This window comes from Notothenia rossii (genome assembly GCF_949606895.1).
Source record: "Notothenia rossii genome assembly, chromosome: 2".
NCBI lineage: Eukaryota > Metazoa > Chordata > Actinopteri > Perciformes > Nototheniidae > Notothenia > Notothenia rossii.
Window position 1 is genome coordinate 51,404,265 of NC_136904.1, and position 23,578 is coordinate 51,427,842.

Sequence of the window (23,578 nt, forward strand, 5' to 3'; positions counted from 1 at the left end):
CTGGTTAGCTTTCTCCGTGCAGTCTAAAACAATGCGGGAGGCAGATTTAACTGCCATATCCCACCACAGCCCCCACAGCCAGACCACACTCCTCCACCGACAGGTGGAGAGAGCTTGATGGCGTGTTGGCGAGTCAGCTTCTCTAAACCAGCGCAGCTGCCACGGAACGCCATGCCGGGCGGCGTGACTGCAGCTGCTAGACAAACAATTAGACAAACAATTCACCAGTGCAACCAAACAACACCACCAACAAAACACCAAAGTCGGTAGAGAGAGAGAGAGAGAGAGAATTTTAAAAAGCATAACATATTTTGAAAAAATTGAAAGTTGCCCATCATGTGTTGAAAAGGCTGAATAGTTTGATATTTGAATGGTTCCTGCAGCTGAAATTAGGCTGAAGGAGTTAAATAAAGATATTAAATGTAAGTAGTAGTGATTGAATGTTTACAAACACCTGTGTGTGTAAACCCAGAGATCAAAGGGATCCATGGTGTCTGCTCTGATTGGATGATGACATCACTCGCGTGTGTGGCTCCAATCTGCCCATCAACACCATGACATCCAACTGCAGCACTGAGTCCCATAAGAATGCATTAGGGATTATATCTGACAATTTTGCAACCTGTTCAAAAACTATGGCTCTTATAAAAAAATTACCAGACCGTGAGCATCAGGGAACCCCAATGAACAGAAATATGTTTGTTTTTTTGGGTTTTGTGTGTAAAATGTGGAGATGGGAGCAGTTTATCTAAAGTGTACTTCTCTCTGCTCTGAAGAAAGATCCGGAACAATTTAACATGAGAATCAATAGAGAACCGCAGTGACGCGTCGTAAAATCCGGAAGTAAACTTCTTCCGGTTCCTTCGCGAAAAACCAATGCAAATTCTCCATAGGATTTTGGAAAATAGCTCGAAATAAGGTCTGAGATTGACACACATTTAAGAGAGGGATCACGTTTTGTTCAGCCGGATAATCTCCACATGTCAACCCTACTTTTATAATTTTTGAATCATAAATCTAGTCGCCAAAAGCGAAATGCTAACGTTATGCTATAAACCAGGGGTCTCCAACCTTTTTCTAACCGGGAGCTACTTTTGAAAAAAGAAAGTGGCCAAGAGCTACTCATGTTATTTTATATAGATTTCAGTGCACATATCACATTTGTGACTCAAGAGCAGAAACATTAACATTAACATGAATAAACTTGACTTTCTCATGAAGAGAAAAAAAGACAAATAATCACCATGCAATACTGAGTTCTGCTTTAACATCAATAACTACAGTAAACAGTTTTACAGATAAGAGTGCAAAGTTCCTAATTGTAATAATAACATTTCTAGCTCTATAATTTAAATTATTTCAAGCATTTCACAAATTTGTTTCACATGTAAAAGGGGAATATGGCTTGTGCTTTTCTCAACTTGCATCAAGCAAACATATGTCTTCAAACATTCAGTCTGTCACTGCATTGTTGTCTTTCTCCTGACTCAGCTAATGTGACACCTGGCACTGCATAGCATCCACCAGAGCACTGTACTGGGGTGTGTATCCTGACAAATTCACTCTGATTGAGTCATTGAGGTGTTCATCAGTAAGTCTTGTCCTGAATTTGGATTTGATAAAGTTCATATCAGAGAATGCTGATTCACAGCGATATGTTGACCCAAATAAGCAGGACAGTTTCAGTGCAGCAGTTTGAATGTTTTTGAATTTCTCTGGGTCCAATAGCTTCCAGAAATCTTTGTCCATCTGATGTGCTTTCAGCTGAATGTCATTCTGGAGATTGATTATCTCCAGCTCCAACTCTGAAGCACTGAGACTGAAAAGGCTGGCCAGTTGCTCAGACATGTCAGTAACATCCACGATGTTGAATGGGTTAGCAAGGAAACTTGCACAGGGCTCAAGCTGTTTAAAGTCAAGAAACCTGTCCTCAAATTCCTGCCCAAGCTTAGTTAAGCAGTCACAGTACTTTGATAAGTCAAGAAAGCCAGCAGCAGCTTTATTCTCCTGCAGTACTTTTTGAACAGAGGGGAAATTATGCAATTTATTTCCCTTTACTTGCTGGAGATATAGACACAGATTTGCTTTAAAGGCCTTTACAGCACTAATCATGTCACATACTGTTTTGCCATTGCCTTGTAGCTGGAGGTTAAGCTGGTTTAATTTTCCTGTCAGATCAGTCAAAAAGGCCAGGTCAAGTACCCAACCAGCATCAGATAAGATGGAGGTGTCCTCCCCCCTCTCTTCCATGAAGAGCTTTACCTCATTCAACAAGGAGAGGAAGCGCTGTAGGATTTTCCCTCTACTCAACCACCTCACCTCAGCATGGAGAAGGAGATCTCCATATTCAGCTGACAGTTCCTCAAGAAAAACTTTGAAGCTCCTGTGTTGCTTTGCCTTCGCTCGGATAGAGTTTATTATTTGTATCACAGGTTTCATGACGTGATTGAAGTCCATAACTTTGGCACAAAGTGCTTCTTGGTGAATGATGCAATGGTAACTCAGGAAACGTGGGAAATATGGATCTGACTTACAATTTGCGATAAAACCGTTGTGGCGACCTCTCATAGCCGGGGCTCCATCAGTTGTTATGGATACAAGCTTCTCCATTTGCACGCCTTTAGCAGTGTCAGAAATTCCTCTTTCGCCATAAAATCCTCAAACACCATCCGGATGAACACAGACAGCTGAGCTGTGTCGCTCGCATCCACCGACTCGTCGCACTGTATGGAGAACCACTTGCACCTGACCATGTCCCGCTCCAACTGTCCCATGGCATCCACTGACAGCGCCGACACTCTCCTCGCCACAGTGTTGTTTCCCAGTTGCACATCGTCAATGGCAGACATTATCTCCGACTTGCTCTTGTGGTCTCTGAACAAAGTCTCTGCCATAACAGACATCGCTCCCTTAAGAACACCGCCATCAGTGAAAGCTTTTTTGTTCTTTGCCAAATACTGAGCGACTCGGAACGATGCTTCTGTAGCTAGGCTAGCTTTCTTGGCAGGCTTCGTGAACAATGACTGCTGCCTTTGTAGCGTAGCTTTTAATTGTTGTACCTTCTCAACGCGAAGGCAACTGCCGGCGGGATACTCCTTTGAAAAGTTTTCGTGAAGTTTTGTGAAGTGCCGCTCGACATTTCCCTTCTTCCCCACCGCAACACTCGAGCCACAAATTAAACACACACACTTGTCTTTGATGCTCGTAAATAAAAATTCATGTTCCCACTCGTCATGAAAGTAGTATATTTTAGATTTCTTCTTTGACGGACCTTCCTCAGTTTTCATGACTGCATCTTACATCTCTTTTTCTCTATCTTTCTTACTCTCAAAATATACTACATAAATAAATATGTCTCAACATGTCAACTGCACTTTAGCGCCCTCTGGTGAGCTACTCGGAAAACCTCCGCGAGCTACTGGTAGCTCGCGATCGACGTGTTGGCAACCCCTGCTATAAACGAACTACAAGCCAGTACAGCAGCAGGGTCGCACGACTTCAACGTCACGACAACTTAAGATCGTTTCAACTGACTTGCACTGAAACTGCACTTTGAACACTTTAAATATATTAACATTTTAAACTGTATACCCCGGTTATCTAGGCCCGTTTTGTTTAATGTATACCACGTTTATCTAGGCCCTTTTTGTTTTATGTATACATGTCACACTGTGGGAAACGATATTTCGATATTTCTGGATGTATAACACATGTAGAATTTTTGACAATAAAGCTGAATTTGACTTTCGCGTGCTTGCATATTTTAACAAAGCTTTTCATTTTAGCCACACTGAATTTAACTAGAAGTCATGGCTGTGTCAATTAACAGTCTGATATCGTTTTACAAAGATGACAAGAAGAGTGTAGATAGAGGAGAGCACCACTACAAGTCAGGACACGTTACAGTGCAGCCTAGATGAAGGTGTGCTTACCGGTGTTGTCAGGGCTAGCATGAGGGACAAGGTTTATAGTGTCGGTGAGTAGTGATAGCAAGAGTACCGTTAACCTTTTAAGACCGAGTTAATTTATTCACATTAATTCCCATCAACAAATCAATTGTATGCGTCACATGAAATCTTTATTAGGCAAGGCAAGACAAGTTTATTTATATAGCACTTTTCAACACAAGGCAATTCAAAGTGCTTTACAAAAAATGAAAGACATTAAGAAAATGGCATTTAAAATCAGTCATTAAAAAGAAAAGCTAATAAAATAAACATTAAAAGAAAAAATACATGGATAAAAGTTACAGTGCAGTCTAAGATATGAATAGTTCAATTAAGAGCAGCGACAAAAAGAAAAGTCTTCAGCCTGGATTTAAAAGTAGTAAGAGTTGCAGCGGACCTGCAGGTTTCTGGGAGTTTGTTCCAGATATTTGGAGCATAATAACTGAATGCTGCTTCTCCATGTTTAGTTCTGACTCTGGGGACAGAAAGCTGACCAGTCCCTGAAGACCTGAGAGATCTGGATGGTTCATCATTTAGCAGGAGGTCAGAAATGCATTTTGGTCCTAAACCATTCAGTGCTTTATAAACAGCAGCAGTATTTTGAAATCTATTCTTTGACACACAGGAAGCCAGTGTAAAGACTTCAGAACAGGAGTAATGTGATCCACTTTCTTAGTGTTAGTGAGGACTCGAGCAGCGGTGTTCTGAATCAGCTGCAGCTTTCTAATAGATTTTTTAGTGAGACCTGTGAAGACACCATTGCAGTAGTCCAGTCTACTGAAGATAAAAGCATGGACACGTTTTTCCAAATCCTGCTGTGACATTAGTCTTTTAATCCTAGATATGTTCTTTAGGTGATAGTAAGCTGATTTAGTAACTGTTTTAATGTGACTGTTGAAACCAATAACTAATTTAACCCGCTGACAAGAGAGCCCACCTCCGAAGATCGTGACTGGCTGAGGGACAGACTTGGGGGCAGGTTCTCAGGAATTTCTTGGCTTCTCTCCTCCGAGCCAGAAGAGGAACACTACAGCTTGGAAACACTTACTGTTCCTGAAATTATCAAATCTGTTGGGCATCAGGGACCTGAGGCAATTGTGGCAAGCATGGCATTGTCTGAAGAGCAACAGAGGGCAATTCAGGTGGCTACCACTGGTCAGCGAACCAACCCAAACTGGCATTTGTTCAGGAAAGGAAGGTTGACTGCCAGCAACTTTGGAGCTGTCCTGAGGTCGAAGCGTGTGACTGCTTCCTTTATTGCCAGGGTGCTAGGTCAACAACAGGCCCTTGATGGTGTTTTGTCTGTACAGTGGGGGACTATGAATGAATGTGAGGGCGTCAGGGCATTCACCACTGCAACTCAGATGCAGGTCCATGAGTCAGATTTGTGGCTCTCCTTATCAGGATTGTTGGGGGCATCTCCGGATGGTCTGGTAGGGTCTTCCGCTGTGCTGGAGGTAAAGTGTCCCTACGGAGCCAGGGAAATAACAATTAGTGAAGCATTGCAAATCAAGGGCTTCTTTGTCAGTAAGGAAGGAGAAACATTCAGCCTTCGTGAGGAACATCCTTACTGGCACCAAGTGCAAGGTCAGCTTCACCTAACTGCAAGGAAGAAGAAATACAAAAATTGTGAATTGTTTTTAATTTACATTTACTCGCCTTTGCAATGTTATGGTTGTTAGTGTTAGGTTTCCTGTCAGCTCGTCTGTTGGGAAGATATAAAATATAGTTTCATGGAAGTCACACCTTCACATATACTGTAAGAGCATTAAGACATACAGTACATAGGCTAAAACAAAACATCTAAAGATATAACCTTGCACTTTGATAAGTCTCGTGAACATTTTCACTATTTTGACATTTTTATAGATGAAAATTGAACTAAAGAAATAAATGGTAGATTAATCCATATTGAAAATAGGTGTCAGCTGCTACACTAATTATAATAGTTATATTTCTTAATTAATTAAGATAAGATATTACTGTATTGATCCCAATTTGGGAAATGTTTGTGTTGCAGCAGCATAACAAGAAAAACAAAATATAAGTTATTATATATACAAAAGTATGTGAGGGATGGAATATTAAATTGAATATAAATGTAAAATGTACATGTGATTTTACGTCCAAGAGAAGCTATGGAGCAGAGAGTTCTCTGCCAGCCTGAGGTGATTTGTTATTAGTTCAATATGTCAAACTGATTTCCCTGACTACAATCTTTAGTTACATGGTGAAACGTTATGCTGCTTGTACTAATAAGACTTATCATATAAGCCACACAGGTTTTAATAGGATGTATTCATTATCTTTACTTATGTTGCGGTCTTTTCAGCAGCGCCATCTCTATAACGGCGATACAGTCACTACCCATTATTTACATTTCACCGTGACATGGACAAAAATGTAACGTCAGCTTACCTCATGGCACGAATCCAGACTCTCCTTTGGAAAACATTGGCCGGGAAACGATAGAACAAGCACGTTTCATGCGAAGACCTGTGGCTGCAACCCGGAGCAAAGCAACAAACCATTGCGTAGCTAACTAGTAGCGCTAGCTTTAGCTAACGTTAGCCAACGAAACGAACTGCCGAGTAAAATTGGAAAACACTGGTAATTAATTATTCTATAATTTGTAAAACTACGGTGTTAAAAACGACAATTTCAAAAATACAGATTCTAATGATCAGATATAGATATACAGATACTAAAGATAGGCAGGTACTTGCTTTCAAGCAGAACACAGGGGAAAACAAACTTAGCGGGAGTGTTTATGTGTTCGGCGTAATGACGTACAACGGCCTCGACAATTTCTGTAGTCCTATTCAGCCATTCGGTAACAACCAGTGGTTAATTTGAGCCGGATCCTGCCGGAACAGGATCCAGCACCTCCTCATATTGGCCACCCTGTGTTCCGGCACCTATTTGGGCAGATCCGGTACCTCTCACAAAAAATAAAAATGTAAAATGGTTAAAATGAAATAAAATATGCAGATATTAATTTACAGAAAAAATCCCAAGAATTTCATGTCGTTTATTAAGATTAAGATTTGAAAGAGTCGGAGATCTGTGTTGACGCACTGAAAAGCTGGACCAACGGACAAACGTCTTTCACTTTTGAAATTCGCCACATGAGGAGCACGTCGCAGAGAGGAAGAAACGGTGATTCAATGCAAGCATGTCAAAAAGACAGTTAAATTGACTGTCTTTCTTCAAAAAGAAGGAAGAGGTAATAGACACTTCAAAACGAGTCAGAAAAGCCTCCACAAGCAGCGACGAGGGCAGCTGCAGCAGTCATGTTGATGGTCAAAACCAGGAGGAGGTTAGCGCCGCAACAGCTAGCCAGCTAGCTAACCGACAGCTAGCCAAGCCCGGGCAGGAGGCTGGCACCGTGGCAGCAGCGGGTCAGGTTCACCGCCAGCCGGAACAGGAGCCAGCTACCGTCAGCCAGGTGGACCACCAACAGCAACGGGTGGGTACCCTGGCATCAACTAGCCCGGTACAACAGCCGGAGCAAGAGGCGAGCGGAACCGCGACATCAGCTGGCTTACAGCAGGAAAATTCAGTAGGAGAGGAGAGCGCATTGAGCGTAGAAGAGTGTGGGACGTCCAGCGACAGGTCAGGGATGGGATGCACAACTGTTTGGACAGAAGCTCAGCTAAAAGTGAAGCAGACTTACTATCCCTGGCTTTTTAGGGGAAAAATCAGGTTTGGGTTGCACAACGTGTAAGGCGGTGGGGACTTTGGGGGCAGAGAAGACGTCGGGGATGAAACTTGCAAAAGAGTGGGTTTTATGCACAGTAACCTCATCTGCTTCAGATATTATAAAACAGCAACGCGCACTCAGAAAAAAAGTATTTGAACATGCCCGTACCAAGGCTCACCTAGCAGCAGCAAGCATTCTTGAAAAGGCAAAAGTGGACACTTTAGGACAGTCTATAATTAATAGTCAGTCTGAACAGATGGCCACTACAGCTCGCGTATTTCGCACGGCGTACAAGGAGGCTAAACGCCACCGTCCCGCATATGGCTTCGAACAGGAGATTGATTGCCAAGAATTAAATGGACTCGATATGGGGAGAATTTTACATTCCAATGTTGCATGTGTAAACATACAGAAACATATTTCTGAAGAAATGAAAAGAAAACTATTTGAAAAAATAGTACAGTGCACTCCCAAAATCAGTGTAATGCTGGATGAGTCAACCAGTTTAAGCAAAAAGAGCTGCTTGATAATATACCTTAGGGCTCAGTTGCCCGATATGGACAAGCCTACAAACATTTTTACTGAACTCGTAGAGCTAGATGATCTAACTGCTCAAGGTATTGTCCACAAACTGTTGTCTGCTCTGGAGCGCCTGCATTTGACACAGGATTTTCTCTCTAAGACCCTCATTGGAGTAACTTGTGATGGTGCTTCGGTTATGTTAGGGCGTAAAAGCGGAGTGGCGAGTCGGCTCCAGGCCATGTTCCCCAACATTACTGTGTGGCACTGCTCAGCCCACAGGCTTGAGCTTGCAGTCGCAGACGTAGTGAAAGAGATGGGTGCTATAAATCACTTTAAAATATTGATGGACAAGATATATGCACTGTATAGCACATCTAACAAAAATCGAATGGAGCTGAGAGAGTCAGCTGAGAGCTTGGATGTCCAGCTATGCAAAATAGGTCGTATTTTAGACACTAGATGGGTGGCATCAAGTTTTAGAACCGTTGAAGCAGTGTGGAAGAACTACCCAGCACTTTACAAGCATTTCAAAACTGCATCAGAAGATCCCTCCCGTAACAGTGTCACAAAGCAAACATACAGTGGGCTTGCTATGCGCTTATCTTCGCATGCGTTTGTGAACAATTTAGGCATAATGTGCGATGCATTGCAAGAATTATCTGAGCTCTCAGTCGAGCAAAAACGAGACATTACCATCATTTCAGCACACAAGTCAATTTGTCGGGAAATCAGGGTACTTGAGGCCATGTCGGATCGGCCAGGTCGCTACACTGAACTGAGCCAAAGGGGAATTGAGGAAAACTCTTTCCATGGCATCACGCTGAATTGAGGAAAATCAAGCGACAGATCACTCGACCCCAAGCAGTTTTTTCTAACTGTGGCCAAGAACTTGGAGGACCGTATGTTATCTCAAGGAGGCCGGATGCCAGATAAAACTGGATATAACAAGTTCATTGAGGAGTTGAAGGTGCTTTACGCACAATACTGGCCCGAGGACGCAGGTGCGCTGTATGGAGAGACTGAGGTCGAGTCACTGTGTCAGCGCTTCAACATTGCCAACCCGCGCGCAGTCATACGGGCCTACAGAACGTACAGAGACTCGGATGGTAAAGACACCCCCGATGAGCTGATGGAGTTACTTGTTGCTGTCAACAGCATTCCCATTGCAAGTGCTGAATGTGAGTGCGGATTTTCTCAAATGAACTTGATTTGCACTCCCAACCGTAGCTCTTTGCTCACATCCACCATGTCATCTTTACTCTTCCTAAATCTTGTTGGACCCCCCCTGGCTAAATTCAATCCAGTCCCGTACGTGAGGTCCTGGGTGGCCAAAGGACACAGAACTGCCACAGACACACGCAGTAAAAGCAGAAAAAAAGAGATAGAGGACAATCCGGACATGCTCGTGATGTGGGGTGTTTTAAACAACTAAATATGGTGAGCAAACATACTGTCTATTAATAGGCCGCCGTGCCAATCTTTGAATAGGCCTAATAAATATTTTTTTTACACGTTAAACCTGTTGAGAAATTAATTGCTGGCTGTATACTGAAGTCCCACCTGTGGTGATGTGGGCATTTGCCTATGTTGTGCGTACTAGCCTAAAAAATTATAAATTATCGTCATAACATTTATACCATGGATACTATTTGAAATTGAGGCTTGTAAGTCCCACAGCGTTGCAAGTGGACATTTTCATGTTGTTTTCAGCACCTTTTCTGTATACGTTCCCGGACCTGTACGCGTCTCGTCATCCCTGAGCTGTCATATGTACTTTGCGTTCCGGCACCTTATGATTTACAAATTAAGCACTGGTAACAACCATCGTTTTTCAGACACGTAAACTCTTCAAAAATCCCCAGTGGGGTCACTGCTGATGTATTTAATGTCGTAGAACAAAACGTCAATTACCTCTTAAATTTGTGTCAACCACAGACCTTATTTCGAGCTATTTTCCAAAACCCTATGGAAAAAATGCATTGCTTTTTGAGGAAGGAACCGGAAGTGCTAAAAATGCTAACTTACTTCCGGGTTTTACGACACGTCACTACGGTTCTCTATTGGGAGCTAGCTGGACTTTTTCTCTCTTCATGCCCTCAAGAGGCATTTTGTTTAATAGTTTTTCTTATATATTTTTTATTTTCCAACCTAGGAGAGGTTTTCCTACGTTTTTCATGAAAACATATGTCTGAGGAGTGTAGGGTTTGGGAATTATGGCAAGTTTAAAACATTTTCGGGGGAGAATTTCAAGCTCTCCTGCACTCTGTTTTAAGATCAAAGCACCCTAGACTTAGCAAGCTGCTCCCATCCACTCTAATGTTAAAATCTGAAAAAGGCCTCTCTACCAAGCTCCAAACTAAGTTCAATATCTAAAAAAGTGTAAAAGATATCAAAAGTCTTTTATACAAGTTTTATAGCTGAAGGTAGTGCTGTGTACCTGGACTCACATTCAGGTTCAGGTCCGGACTCAAGTCCAGAGGTTCAGGTTCAAGTCCGGACTTATAAGTCCGGACTTGTGTCAAGTGGTGTGAGTAACTAAAGTGAACTTACTGTGAGCTAATTATCAATTGAAAATAAACTCATAATCAACTCAAATTCAAACTCGTCAGGTTTATTGTGCCCCCTTCCAACTTGTGTCTACACCATGTCTTTTCTAGAACTCTACATGTGTTACTAACTACACAACACAACTACATACATAGTGATGTACATACAAGACTCAATATGCAAGAGTACAAGTCTATGTGTTCTTGTTCAAGAACAACAACATATTGACATTGTCTGGGTGAAGTGTTGCTCTTTCGGCAGACACTATATCACCATACATACAAAGGAGTTAGCTTAGCTACACTACCAAATATGGCAACCAGCATCCCACGCTGTCAGTGTTCAGCTTCCCTTGACGTCACACAGATCTCGCGAGCAGTTGCGATATTTTGCGAGACTTCGTGAGCTCAGTAATGGCCGCCATATCAGAAGCCAAAACAATGTTTTTCGTCTTTTCTCAGTGCAAATTTCTCGATCTATGGAAGGTTTTAGATGGTTTAGAACAAAAAGAAGAATATACGTAAGTACCGGTTCCCGACGTTCCGGTTTTAACCGGACTTGAACCGAAACTTTTTACAAGTCCAGTACCGGTTCGGCGTACCGGTACGCAGCACTAGCTGAAGGTATTCTGATCATTTGAAAGTTGGAATGAAGTGTCTGGCTGAAATTATGTGGAAGGAGAAGCATTTGGCGCAAAGTGTAGGGAAAGTGGATTTGAAGGCATTTTCCATTGACTTCAATGTTAAAAAAAGAGTTTAAAAAGATGAATATTTCAAAAAGTATGAAATATTTTTGACAAAGTTGAAGGTTTCCCATCAATTGCTGAATAGTTTAATAGTTGAATGGTTTCTGTAGCTGAAAGTAAGCTGAAGTTATGGAAAGCTAAAGTATTGGCTGATTTGAAGGCTCTTCCCATTGACTTCCATGTTAAAAAAATAGTTTAAAAAGCTGAATATTTCAAAAAGTATGAAATATTTTGAAAAAGTTGAAGGTTTCTGTAGCTGAAAATAAGCTGAAGTTATGGAGAGTAAAAGTATTGGCTCATCTCCCATTGACTTCAATGTTAAAAAAAGAGTTTAAAAAGCTGAATATTTCAAAAAGTATGAAATATTTTTTTAAAGTTGAAGGTTGCCCATCGATATATGTCTGAGGAGTGTAGGGTTTTGGAATAATGGCAAGTTTAAAACATTTTGGGGGGAGAATTTCAAGCACTGCTCCACTGTGTTTTGAGATCAAAGCACTCTAGACTTAACGAGCTGCTCCATCCACTCTGTTAAAATCTGAAAAAGGCCTCTCTACCAAGCTCCAATCTAAGTTCAATATCTCAAAAAGTGTAAAAGATATCAAAAATCTGAATAACAAGTTTTATAGCCCAAGGTATTGTGATCATTTGAAAGTAGGAATGAAGTGTCTAGCTGAAATTATGTGGAAGGAGAACCATTTGGCGCAAAGTGTAGGAAAAGAGGATTTGAAGGCATCTCCCATTGACTTCAATGTTAAAAAAAAGAGTTTAAAAAGCTGAAGATTTCAAAAAGTATGAAATATTTTGAAAGTTTCCCATCAATTTCTGAAAAGGCTGAATAGTTTAATATTTGAATGGTTTCTGTAGCTGAAAATAAGCTGAAGTTATAGAGAGTCAAAGTATTGGCTCATCTCCCATTGACTTCCATGTTAAAAAAATACTTTAAAAAGCTGAATATTTCAAAAGTATGAAATATTTTGAAAAAGTTGAAAGTTTTTCATCGATTGCTGAATAGTTTAATAGTTGAATGGTTTCTGTAGCTGAAAATAAGCTGAAGTTATAGAGAGTCAAAGTATTGGCTCATCTCCCATTGACTTCCATGTTAAAAAAATACTTTAAAAAGCTGAATATTTCAAAAGTATGAAATATTTTGAAAAAGTTGAAAGTTTCTCATCGATTGCTGAATAGTTTAATAGTTGAATGGTTTCTGTAGCTGAAAGTAAGCTGAAGTTATGGAGAGCTAAAGTATTGGCTGAAATAAAAATAATAACTAGAAAATGCATTTCCTGCAGAAAATGCGAGTGAATGCTGTAAACTGTGAACATTTATGGCTGAATTTAGATGGAAATGCAGAAAAAGCTGAATATGTTATTAGCTGAATGGCTGCTGCTTGTGGCAAAAAAAAGGCAGAAAAAGCTTAATATAAAAAAAAAAGGTATAAACAAAGACATGTATAGCCTTGATGTCCTGAAATAGCTGAATAATGTAATAGTTGAATGGTTTCTGCAGCTGAAAATAGGCTGAAGGAGTTAAATATCAGATGTAAGTAGTAGTGAATGAATTTGTATTGAAGAGCATCTTGCAGGTTGTTATTTTTTCTACATTTATGCTTAAACTTGCTTGAAAATTACAATTTAAAAAAAGTGAATGCAGGATTTGATATGTTTTACGAGACATAAGGGCAGGAATTCAGAGGGAAAGGAGCAATTTTGAGCTCTGCTCTTAAAAACGGCTTTTTTTTAAGGTCATACGTCAAACGCGTCATATTACATCACACAGGGGACACATCTTCGCTCTCTGACCGCGGGTATAGTAGAGTTGCGTTGAGTAGAGCGGTTGTGTTTTAAGGAGCTGGTATTTTTTGGTAGTTTTACATTGTATTTCACCATTTGTAATCATGGTGCAGTATTGTGTTTGTGCAGGTTGCACAAATACCAGCCTGTCAGGACATCGAGTCCACAGTAAAAAGGACCGGAGCTAGCGTTCGTCCCTGGGTGCGTTGTGCATCCACCTCCCTGCAGCACATACTCTCCACAGCTTTATCAGGAAACCGTATTACTTCTCTCCCCCCCCCCCCCCTTCGCTGCTCTCTCTCTCTCTCCCCTCCGGTACACGGCACCGTAAGACATAGTGTGGCGTTGCATTAGGGAACGCTGTGGTGGCTGTACTGCTCCAACCGTCTCCTTTGTGTTTGTTTGTTTCCCCCTGTCTGTGTTGTTTGTGTGTGCGTGGTGGCTGTCACTCCTGGCTCCCGGCTCAACCTCCACTCACCTGCTGCAATCAGCTGTGCACCCCCCCCGACTACACACCTGCTTTCCATCAAGCCATTTACAACGACATATCAACGGAGGCTCCACAACCTTTCTCCGCCAGATCGTCAAGTATCAGCCGTATCTCGCGTCTCTCCTCCTGTACACAGCACCGTAGTGTAGAGTTGCATTAGGTAACGCGAGATACGGCTGATACTTGCGCATTAGTTTCTGTTATGGATCAGTTATGAGAAAACCGTGTTTCATGGTGAGCATTGTGTTGCCATGGCAACGGCATTTGAAGAAATCTCAAAACTTTCCCGTAGATGTCTTCACGGCTGGACCGTTAGCACACATGTGAAGTTTGAGCACTTTTTGAACATTTTCATAGGAGTTATACATTACATTAGAAGATTACACTACTCTCTCGTGTGTGTGTGTGTGTGTGTGTGTGTGTGTGTGTGTGTGTGTGTGTGTGTGTGTGTGTGTGTGTGTGTGTGTGTGTGTGTGTGTGTGTGTGTGTGTGTGTGTGTGTGTGTGTGTGTGTGTGTGTGTGTGTGTGTGTGTGTGTGTGTGTGTGTGTGTGTGTGTGTGTGTGTGTGTGTGTGTGTGTGTGTGTGTGTGTGTGTGTGTGTGTGTGTGTGTGTGTGTGTGTGTGTGTGTGTGTGTGTGTGTGTGTGTGTGTGTGTGTGTGTGTGTGTGTGTGTGTGTTCAAAAGCATTGCAATAGCTTCCATGTTAAAAAAAGCTGAATATTTTGAAAAAGTTGAAAGTTTCCCTTCATGTGTTGAAAAGGCTGAATAGTTTGATATTTGAATGGTTCCTGCAGCTGAAATTAGGCTGAAGGAGTTAAATAAAGATATTAAATGTAAGTAGTAGTGATTGAATGTTTACAAACACCTGTGTGTGTAAACCCAGAGATCAGAGGGATCCATGGTATCTGCTCTGATTGGATGATGACATCACTCGCGTGTGTGGCTCCAATCTGCCCAGCAACACCATGACATCCAACTGCAGCACTGAGTCCCATAAGAATGCATTGGGGATTATATCTGACAATTTTTCCACCTGTTCAAAAACTATGGCTCTTATATGGCTCCCATCCGCTCTAATGTTAAAATCTGAAAAAGGTCTCTCCGCTAAGCTCCAAACTAAGTTCAATATCTGAAAAAGTGTAAAAGATATCAAAAATATTTTATACAAGTTTTATAGCTGGAGTTATTGTGATCATTTGAAAGTTGGAATGAAGTGTGGCTGAAATTATGTGTAAGGAGAAGCATTTGGCGCAAAGTGTAGGAAAAGTGGATTTGAAGGCATCTCCCATTGACTTCAATGTTAAAAAAAGAGTTTAAAAAGGTGATCTAATCACCTGCCAAGTATTTTTGAAAGTGCCTGCCCTTTCCAAATGGCTTCCGATGGAGCTTTCCTAGATGGTTTCTGAGTCAGGTTAGTAATGTCCGTTTCATGTAAGTTTAGTTCTTTCACTCGTAGCTCGGGCTGCGGGGGTGCTAGAGACGGGAGCACGTTGATGCAACCTTAAAGATACACTTTATCAATCCCTTCCAGCAGTTGTTCTCAAACTTTTTCTGTCAGGCCCACCCCCCTTTGGAAAAAAAAAAAATGTAGGCCCCCCCCCCCAACACAAATATTCAGGCTCAGTGGCGGCGCCAGAGATTTATTTTGGGGGTGCTGTTGGGTAGCTTGACGTTTCATAGAGGGTGCTTTTAGGGTTTCCCATTAATGTACCGGGCGCTACAGTGGAATTTTCTACTGCAACAATCCCCACACGCACATACACAGTGTACCCGCGACTGTTACAATGAAGGCTCGATAATCAGTTCACGGCATGTGTGGACCACACATAGGGGGGTCCGGGGGCAAGCTCCCCTGGGAAGATTTTTAAATATTGGAAGTTAAAAGCATCAATCTGGTGCACTTTGAGAGCAAAATGAAGAGATCTATGGATACATCTCATACACCCATTTGAAACACAACTGTAAACAGATTTACTATTTCTTTATGGATATTTTACAAATCACCCTTTTAAACTTTATTCTTTTTTTAATGCAGGGTGTCCGCGGGGTCTTAAAAAGTATTAAAAGTTGATAAATCAATTTAGCGAAAATTAAGGCTATTAAAAAGTATTAAACGGCATTTTCCAAGGTATTAAGAAGTCCCACAGCAACGACAACATGAAACACCCTTTAATTTACTGAAACGACATGTCGGGAAACCCCCTCAAGGCGGCCCCATGCATAGCGCGCCGTAAAATGCTGCTTCTTATTTTAAGTTTCGTTGCATTGCTCCGCTCTGTGGGGGGGGGGGGTGTAAGCCCTATATGATAATTTTCTGATAACGATGAAATAGCCCGCCTCCCACTCCCCACTTCTCCTGCTGCTGCTGGGCTGTCAGAAGAGTGGGAGGAAAAGAGAGGCAGGCACCGTTTATTAAATATTATTATACAGAGAACAGAGTCATTATCTATTTGTTTTAAAGCTCAATAAATAACAAAAGAAGACCTCTGATCGGCACTTTTCTAATTTTGTACGGCTGATTTAAACTTTAACGGACATGTTGACCGGCGGAACATTTTTTTTTTACGGAAACTCTGCCGCACAGTTCCCTCGTCCCTTGGAAGTGGCGGAGAGGTGGGTGTTTTTCATCTGCTGGTGGACTACCTGAGAGATATACAGCAGGAGAACACGCCGTCCACCGCGGAGAATAAACAGAAGGGCAACCATGCTCCGGGGTCTTCTTCGCTGCTTTTGGTGTATTTTGTGGTGGCAGCTGCGCCACTTACAGGCCTGGCATATGTACTACAGCGTTTCCAGCATTTCCAGCGGTCTAGTGTGAATGGACACATTAATGAATCAAATGCGTGTGAACGGAAGACTTTTTTGTGTTTGCGTATGCGTTTTACCGTATGCGTCCTCATGGGGCCGGGGTCTAAGCCAAACTATATCCGGTCACAGAGATCTGCTATTTTAAAGTAAAGTCAACACATATCGACCCTAATATAGTCTATATTAAGAACGAGAAAAGTCTTAACATATATATCGTTTTTTGTAAACATATGACAAATGTGTGAGGGTGATGACGTCAGAGCATCGTCCTATGTGCCAGGGCTTAGCCCCGGACAGCCCCAGCCCAATTTAAACCCCTGGGTATTTGTGAGGGAGCTCCTATATGGCATTACCCCGCTGAAGCGCACCAAAGTTTAATATATTTCATAGTTCAAAGTTTTGTCAATTGTTTTGTTTATTGGTCAAATACTGGTTTCTAATGGTTTCTGAGGAGTTTTACTGGAATGAAAGAGCACAGAGTACAGAAGCAACAAAGCAGCATACTGCATTAAACCTGACCTTCACAGAGAGGTTGAAGTTCATGTGGAGAGGAGGCTTCAGTAGTCTGTCTGCACTCTGTTTAGTTGTGCTATCTTACAATCAATATAGTCAATGTGAGGTAAAGTGTGTAACCGGTTAGAACTCAAAGTTGCGATGAGGTCTTAAAATGTATGGAAAGGGTCTTAAAAAAGGTCTTAAAAGGTATTACATTTGACCTCAGGATTTCTGCATATACCCTTTAATGTCATATAGTATTTCATACCTGTTTTTAATTTATTCTCTTATTTTTTTACAACTATAATAATGATCCTATAAACGTGAGCCTCGGAAATAATTGTTTACATTAATGGTGACCAAAACGTTTGAGACCCACTGAGATAACACTGAGAGTCCTTTAGTTCACTGAGTCTCTCAGTCTGACAGGAGAAGACTCTCCTCCACTATGTTTTTGAAAAAACTCCTTCTATCCGTTAGCGTATCTCGCTAGCACCAGAAGCTAACAACAACGATCTCCGGTACCGGTGCGCTCTCTCTCTCTCGCTCGCGCACGCACACAAAATGGCTCGTTCCACACACACAGAGCCGAGCTTTAATGAAACACAGAGACCCAGACGTAATAGTACTTTACTGTATCATATTATTTTCGAATCAATCATTTTTCAAAATATGATTTATTTATTTATTTTTATCTTTTTTTTTTTTAATAACCATTTTTCCTCCTGGTCTCTCACGCCCCCCCTGTCATGCCTCTGCGCCCCCCTGGGGGGGCGAGCCCCCCACTTTGAGAACCACCACCTTACAGGGACATTTCTTTCCCCACTCTGTTGTGTTTACACACACAGGGGAGGATATACATGCACACACACACAACCACATGCAGATAGGAGAGGTGGCAGAGCAGAGAGGCTGCCAGGTACCCGGCGCCAAGGGAGCAGTTTCAAGGTTAGGTGCCTTGCTCAAGGGCACCTCGGCAGTGGCCTTGGAGGTGAACTGGCACCTCTCCAACTACCAGCTTTTTATTTATTTTTTGTCCGATCGGGACGTGAACCGGTGATGCTTCGGTTCCAAGACCAAGACTGAGCCACTGCCACCTTTTTTTTAACTTATGATCTAATATACCCGTGTGTAATCTTAAAAAACGGATATAACGGTAGACTCATTAAATTGTGAAGATTTGTATATTTACAGTGACTGTTGCAAAAACCAAGCAGCTTATAAACCTCTTAAGCCCCAAGCCTGTTTTTCAGGTTTCAGGCTCGAAAATGACATTCCCAGAACAAATGACCATATCTTCCCTTCTAAAAGGGTTAAATTAATAATCTTTTTTCTCAAAGTAATGATAAACCTGTGAATTGGATGTAGAAAAGTCAGAATCAATATAGATGTTTTTTATTTTAAAGAAAATTCAGATTGAACATGGTAAAAAACTGTAGTTATATAGTTATTATAGTGAAAACTACCCTTGGATGATGGGTTAGTAGACTAAAAGCTTTAGGAATCCAAAGTACAACATATGATAAGTACCCTGCATCAAGATTGATGCAAAACAAGTGATATTTGACATTTTTAGAGAGGTTTAGCAAAAAAAAACCTCTTCTGGGGCCATTTGGGTGGATTTTTCTTATCTCTGGCCCCCCTTGTTCGATTTTGACACTTGACATCTCTTTCCGACTGTTAGAGCCAATATAATCCAAGGGAAATCGTCCCGCACACACTCATGTAAAAAAAAAAAGTGACGTCTTTGCGCATTCAATGAAGCTACGTAGGAATGGTAGGAATGGCCTGCTCTACTATTTTAAAACTGAATTGCAGTTTTATTGCTTATAGATTATCAGAACATTTCAAAGGGGACACAGCCACATTGGATATTAACCTATGGATTAACTACAGCATCGTTGTTATCGTTTTAATGCCATTGAAGACCAGTTTAGACCAGACAAAGACGAAGGTAAGCCATGTTACCGTTGTGGGCTACCTAGCACCACATGTTTTGATGTACGTTTTTGTTGATAACGTTGCACGTTTGTATCTTTCAGTGTTGAGGTGGGCACCGTTAGATTCTGTGTCTTTACGATCATAAACGATGTGTTGGATGTGCTGCCAGGATAAGTAATAAGGGAGCTAGGAGTGATTTTCGGTGCACTAATAGGTTAGCATTTTTTGCTCGGGGCTAATCCAGAGGCTCACTGTTAGCATTGTGTGTTTTTTTTTAAAAATGAAAAAGATCAGTTAAATGAGTTTGTTCCCGTTATATGGATATAACATATTCATAGTTTATTAAATATTAAGGTTCCTTAGACGTTGTTTCCTGCAAATGACGTGATTTCAGCCCCGGAACCGGGTCCGTGGGGCTTAAGAGGTTATAAACATCAGATTTAAAAATGAATAGAGGTTTTACAAACAAATAAATGCCACTTGTGAATGTTATTACAGTTTGAGAGATGATGACACCAATACAGGCCTGGAGTTTATTTATTTGGGAATAATTACGAATTGGTTAAATTTTTTTAACATAAGTTGTTCAGCACTACACTCGAGTGATGCCACAATAACTGTGGTTAACAGATTCATGTAGTCTCTGGGACATCTTCAGCCTTCAAGCACTGATGAACTAAAGGTAGTTTTGAAAGGCTTTGAAAAAATATATACTTCAACAGTGTGGATGAGAAAGCCCAGTGAAACCCTGGCTCATATTTCTGCAAGCGTGTGGTTATAGATCGATACACTTTTTGCATTGTAATTAGGGGCTGAACGATTAATCGATTTTAAATTGAAATCGCGATTTTAAATGATGCGATTATCAAATCGCAAAGCCTGCGATTCTTTTTTAACATTTTCTTTAAAAAAAAAAAAATTTACAATTTTTTTTCCATGTGTGTCAGTCATCCACACCAATCAGAAGTGCTGTGCTCCACATGTACCAGCTATTGTTAACCACTCAGAAGTGGCCCATGATAGAAGGTGATAGACAGATTGATCCAATAGGCGCGTTCACACCGCAGTACTTTTCCCACAAAGGTTCATGAGAACTTAGTTCATCAGAACTCTCTAGTTATCATGAATTAAGTACAGATTGCGTTCACACCAGAATAAGTCCCTGAGGGAAGATTAGGCAAATGAAACCGCTGTCGTCACTTCTTCTTCTTCTGCTTTGGGTTTACTGGAGCACCGCAAACAACTTCACGGCGTATACTGCCACCCGGAGTCGCCGGCCGGAAGTCCCCGGAGTTGGGGAAGGCTTCAGTAGAAGCTGCTGGGACTCCCAGCAGCTTCTACTGAAGCCTTCAGAGTAAATCGCCAGAACGCCGAAACCTCCTCATCTCCACCGCTCCCATGTTTTATTTTGTGTTGCCATAAGTTAGTCTCTCTGCGTTTCTGCTCTGGGCTAATGCTAATCATGCTAATGCAAGGATAATAAAATGGCGGCTTCGCAAAACTTTTTGGGAGTTTGACGGGGCGTGGTTTGCATTCCTCCCAGCCAATCAGACATAGGAACCTTTTTCTCCCACGGAAGTACCTGCTCTCTAGCAGGGACTACAAAGGAGGTGAAAAGGTTCTCATTAACTAATTTTAGTTCCTGCTCTTTTTGGTGTGAACGCGACATTTCGGAACTATATCGGAACTAAAGTGGGAAAAGTACTGCGGTGTGAACGCGGCTAATCACCTGCCAAGTATTTTTGAAAGTGCCTGCCCTTTCCAAATGGCTTCCAATGGAGCTCTCCTAGATGGTTTGGTGAAACAAACCATCTGAGTCAGGTTAGTAATGCTCCATCACATGTGTTACATCTATTACAGGGTGAATCTTAAACTGAAGCTTGACTTTAAAGCAACCCAACGGAAGTTTCATGTAAGTTTAGTTCTTTCACTCGTAGCTCGGGCTGCGGGGGTGCTAGAGACGGGAACATGTTGATACGACCTTCCTAGCCGGAGTCATGGCCGGATTTTACAATAAACTTACGTTGGGTCGCTTAAAAACAAATATCGCAAATCGCAATCGCAATATTTGTCGGAAAGATCGCAATTAGATTTTTTTCCCAAAATCGTGCAGCCCTAATTGTAATCAGATGAAATTCATTCTAATTACACTCTAAAACAGGGGTGCCCAATACGTCGATCGCAAAGGTAGTCTGTGTGGGGGCCTCACCTTGCGGAGGGAGCCTCATCTGAATTGCAAATGCGGCCCACCTTTATGCGCTTATGCGGCGCAATTGGTGTAAGCATAGTTTCTCCGCCACTGCGAGGTTTCGGCACTCGCAGTACACTAGCCCCCCACCCCCCCGGTCGACGACGCTCGCGGCACAGAGGGCCTCAAGACTTTGCGTGGGGCCCACTTTGACTTGGTCATTTTAAAAGTAGCTCCCAAGCTGAAAAAGTGTGGGCAGCCCTGCTCTAAAACATGTAAATGTGGCATTTCAATATGTTATTTAAAGGCACACTGCAGGTAGCTACCATGGGGACTCTTTCAACCAAAAGCAATGTGATTTTTCCTTTGGGTTTTTTCGGAACATAGCAGAAAATAAGACCTGTAGCAAAACACTGTTGACTATATATTTACATGCCTTGTTCAGCAGGATTATCATAATCTGACCATATTTACTGATTTTCTTTATTGAAATCTAGACGTAAAGAACAAATAATAAGGCTATAAACAAACTGCATCACGGTCATGTTTATTACATTACATGTCACTTGTTAGACGCTTTTATCCAAAGTGACTTGCACACTCAGTACTGTGGGCAATCCCCACAGGAGCAGTTTGGGGTGAACGACATGCTGACTGCAGTGGGACTCAAACTGGCTATCCTCTGATTCGAAGATCAGCGCACTAACCCACTGCGCCACACGCCTCCCTATAGTTTATCACCACCACTAAGCTAAAGGTGGCTAATGTTAGACGTAATGATATTTAGTAGTCTCATTTAGTCACTTACTAGCAACCAGGATAAAAGCTTCAGATATTCAAGAGTGTTGTACGTTACTTTTGTACTTTTTGTCAAAAAACAGAACCTTGTCGGCTTGTGGTAACCACAGACCTTATTTTTGGTATCTAACCCAAAACATGTACAAAAAACAGACTTCGAGACAGGAAGTGCTAACTCATTTCGGGGTGTTAGTACTATTCTCCTCACTTCTTATTCAAACATAGCATATCACAGGAGCATCATATAAGTTCTGTGTTTCCTCCGTGTCCCCCTGCAGGTTCGTGGTGGGTTCCAACAGGGTGATCTTCATGCTGCGGGACGGCAGCTACGCCTGGGAGGTTAAAGACTTCCTGATCTCCCAGGAGCGCTGCGCGGACGTCACCGTGGAGGGACAAGTGTTCCCCGGGAAGGCCGGCAAAAAAGACGACAGCAAAGACAAGCAGCCCAATGAAGTCAACACTAAGAAGAAGGGCGAGAAGAAGTCTGAGAGCAAGAAGCCTCACCTGGAGGGAAACAGCGCCGGCCATCTGAAACAGGAGCTGTGATGGAACGGCACGCAGAGTGAGGACTCACAGGGTCTTCTGTCCCGTGGTGATGGGCTGCAGGAGCATGTGACGATGCCTTTTCCGGGTCCTCGGACAAGAACATTTTGGAAATCATTTTTCTGCCACAGAGTGAAATGCTCTTTAAAATCAGTGCTGTCTGGTTCCTTTAGTTACTTGTTATTGTCCTAATATCGTCAGATGAAATCCATTACTTTTTATGTTGTTTTGAAAGGTACTCGTGGCAACAATTATAAACCTTATTCATTTCTTTCTGTGATAAAAGCCATGCTGAGTGAATGAAGTGTCTCCTGTAGACACATTCTAGTTATTGATCAGACCTGCAGCTCTTGGTGTGTGTTATGTTTGTTCACATCCAGCAGCATTTCAATATTTCACACACAAGTAGCACCTGCATTTCTGTTTGATTTTTCACAGAATATGAGAATAAAACATTTTTTTATACAATCACATGAGATGTCCTTCATTGTGTAGTCTAAAACTGAACATTCTAAAGTATCTGATTGGCTGTGTTCATCCTGGGCCAGGGCTAAGTTATTAGACAAAAAGGTGTGTGTTGTCTGGTAACTGTCATGGTTTTTCTGTTTCGACATGACTCAGTCAGGCCTGTGAAGAAACTTCTTTTTCCAGTTTGATGGGAAAGTTTTCTATACTAAGGTAATAAAAAATATAGCTTTTGTACTGCTGTCCGTATTCCCCATTGCGGTGTGTAAGTGAATTGCACTCTAATTTTCACTTCTAAATATCACTTTAAGTACATTGATACAAAAGACACATCACCTTATGCATTATGCTGAATGATGTCGATCCATTAAATTCCATCTCAGAGCTCGACATTATAAATGGCCCTCAGGCCCGGAGGCACTGATTAAACACCCCGGGCCAGCTGAACGTACCTTCCACTTGCCTGCTCGGGCCACTCAAAATATTACTTAAAAATATAACAGTAAGACAAAAATTCACATTGACCTGTGGTATTGGTATTTTGACAAGCAGTTTTGTTAAATTGTTGTTACTGCTACAACATAGCATTTTGTGAG

The 23,578-nt window shown here is 41.7% G+C and overlaps 1 protein-coding gene across 1 annotated transcript in view; it reads left to right on the top strand.

The window, feature by feature from the left end:
- Positions 1-22,988, top strand: part of mesd (mesoderm development LRP chaperone) — a 38,609-nt gene extending 15,621 nt beyond the window's left edge. Inside the window, exon 3 of the mRNA XM_079663120.1 lies at positions 22,253-22,988. Within this exon, the coding sequence (XP_079519246.1) occupies positions 22,253-22,520 (268 nt within the window). The 3' untranslated portion in view covers positions 22,521-22,988. The remainder of the gene's footprint in view (positions 1-22,252) is intronic.
- The last annotated feature ends 590 nt before the right edge of the window (positions 22,989-23,578 follow it).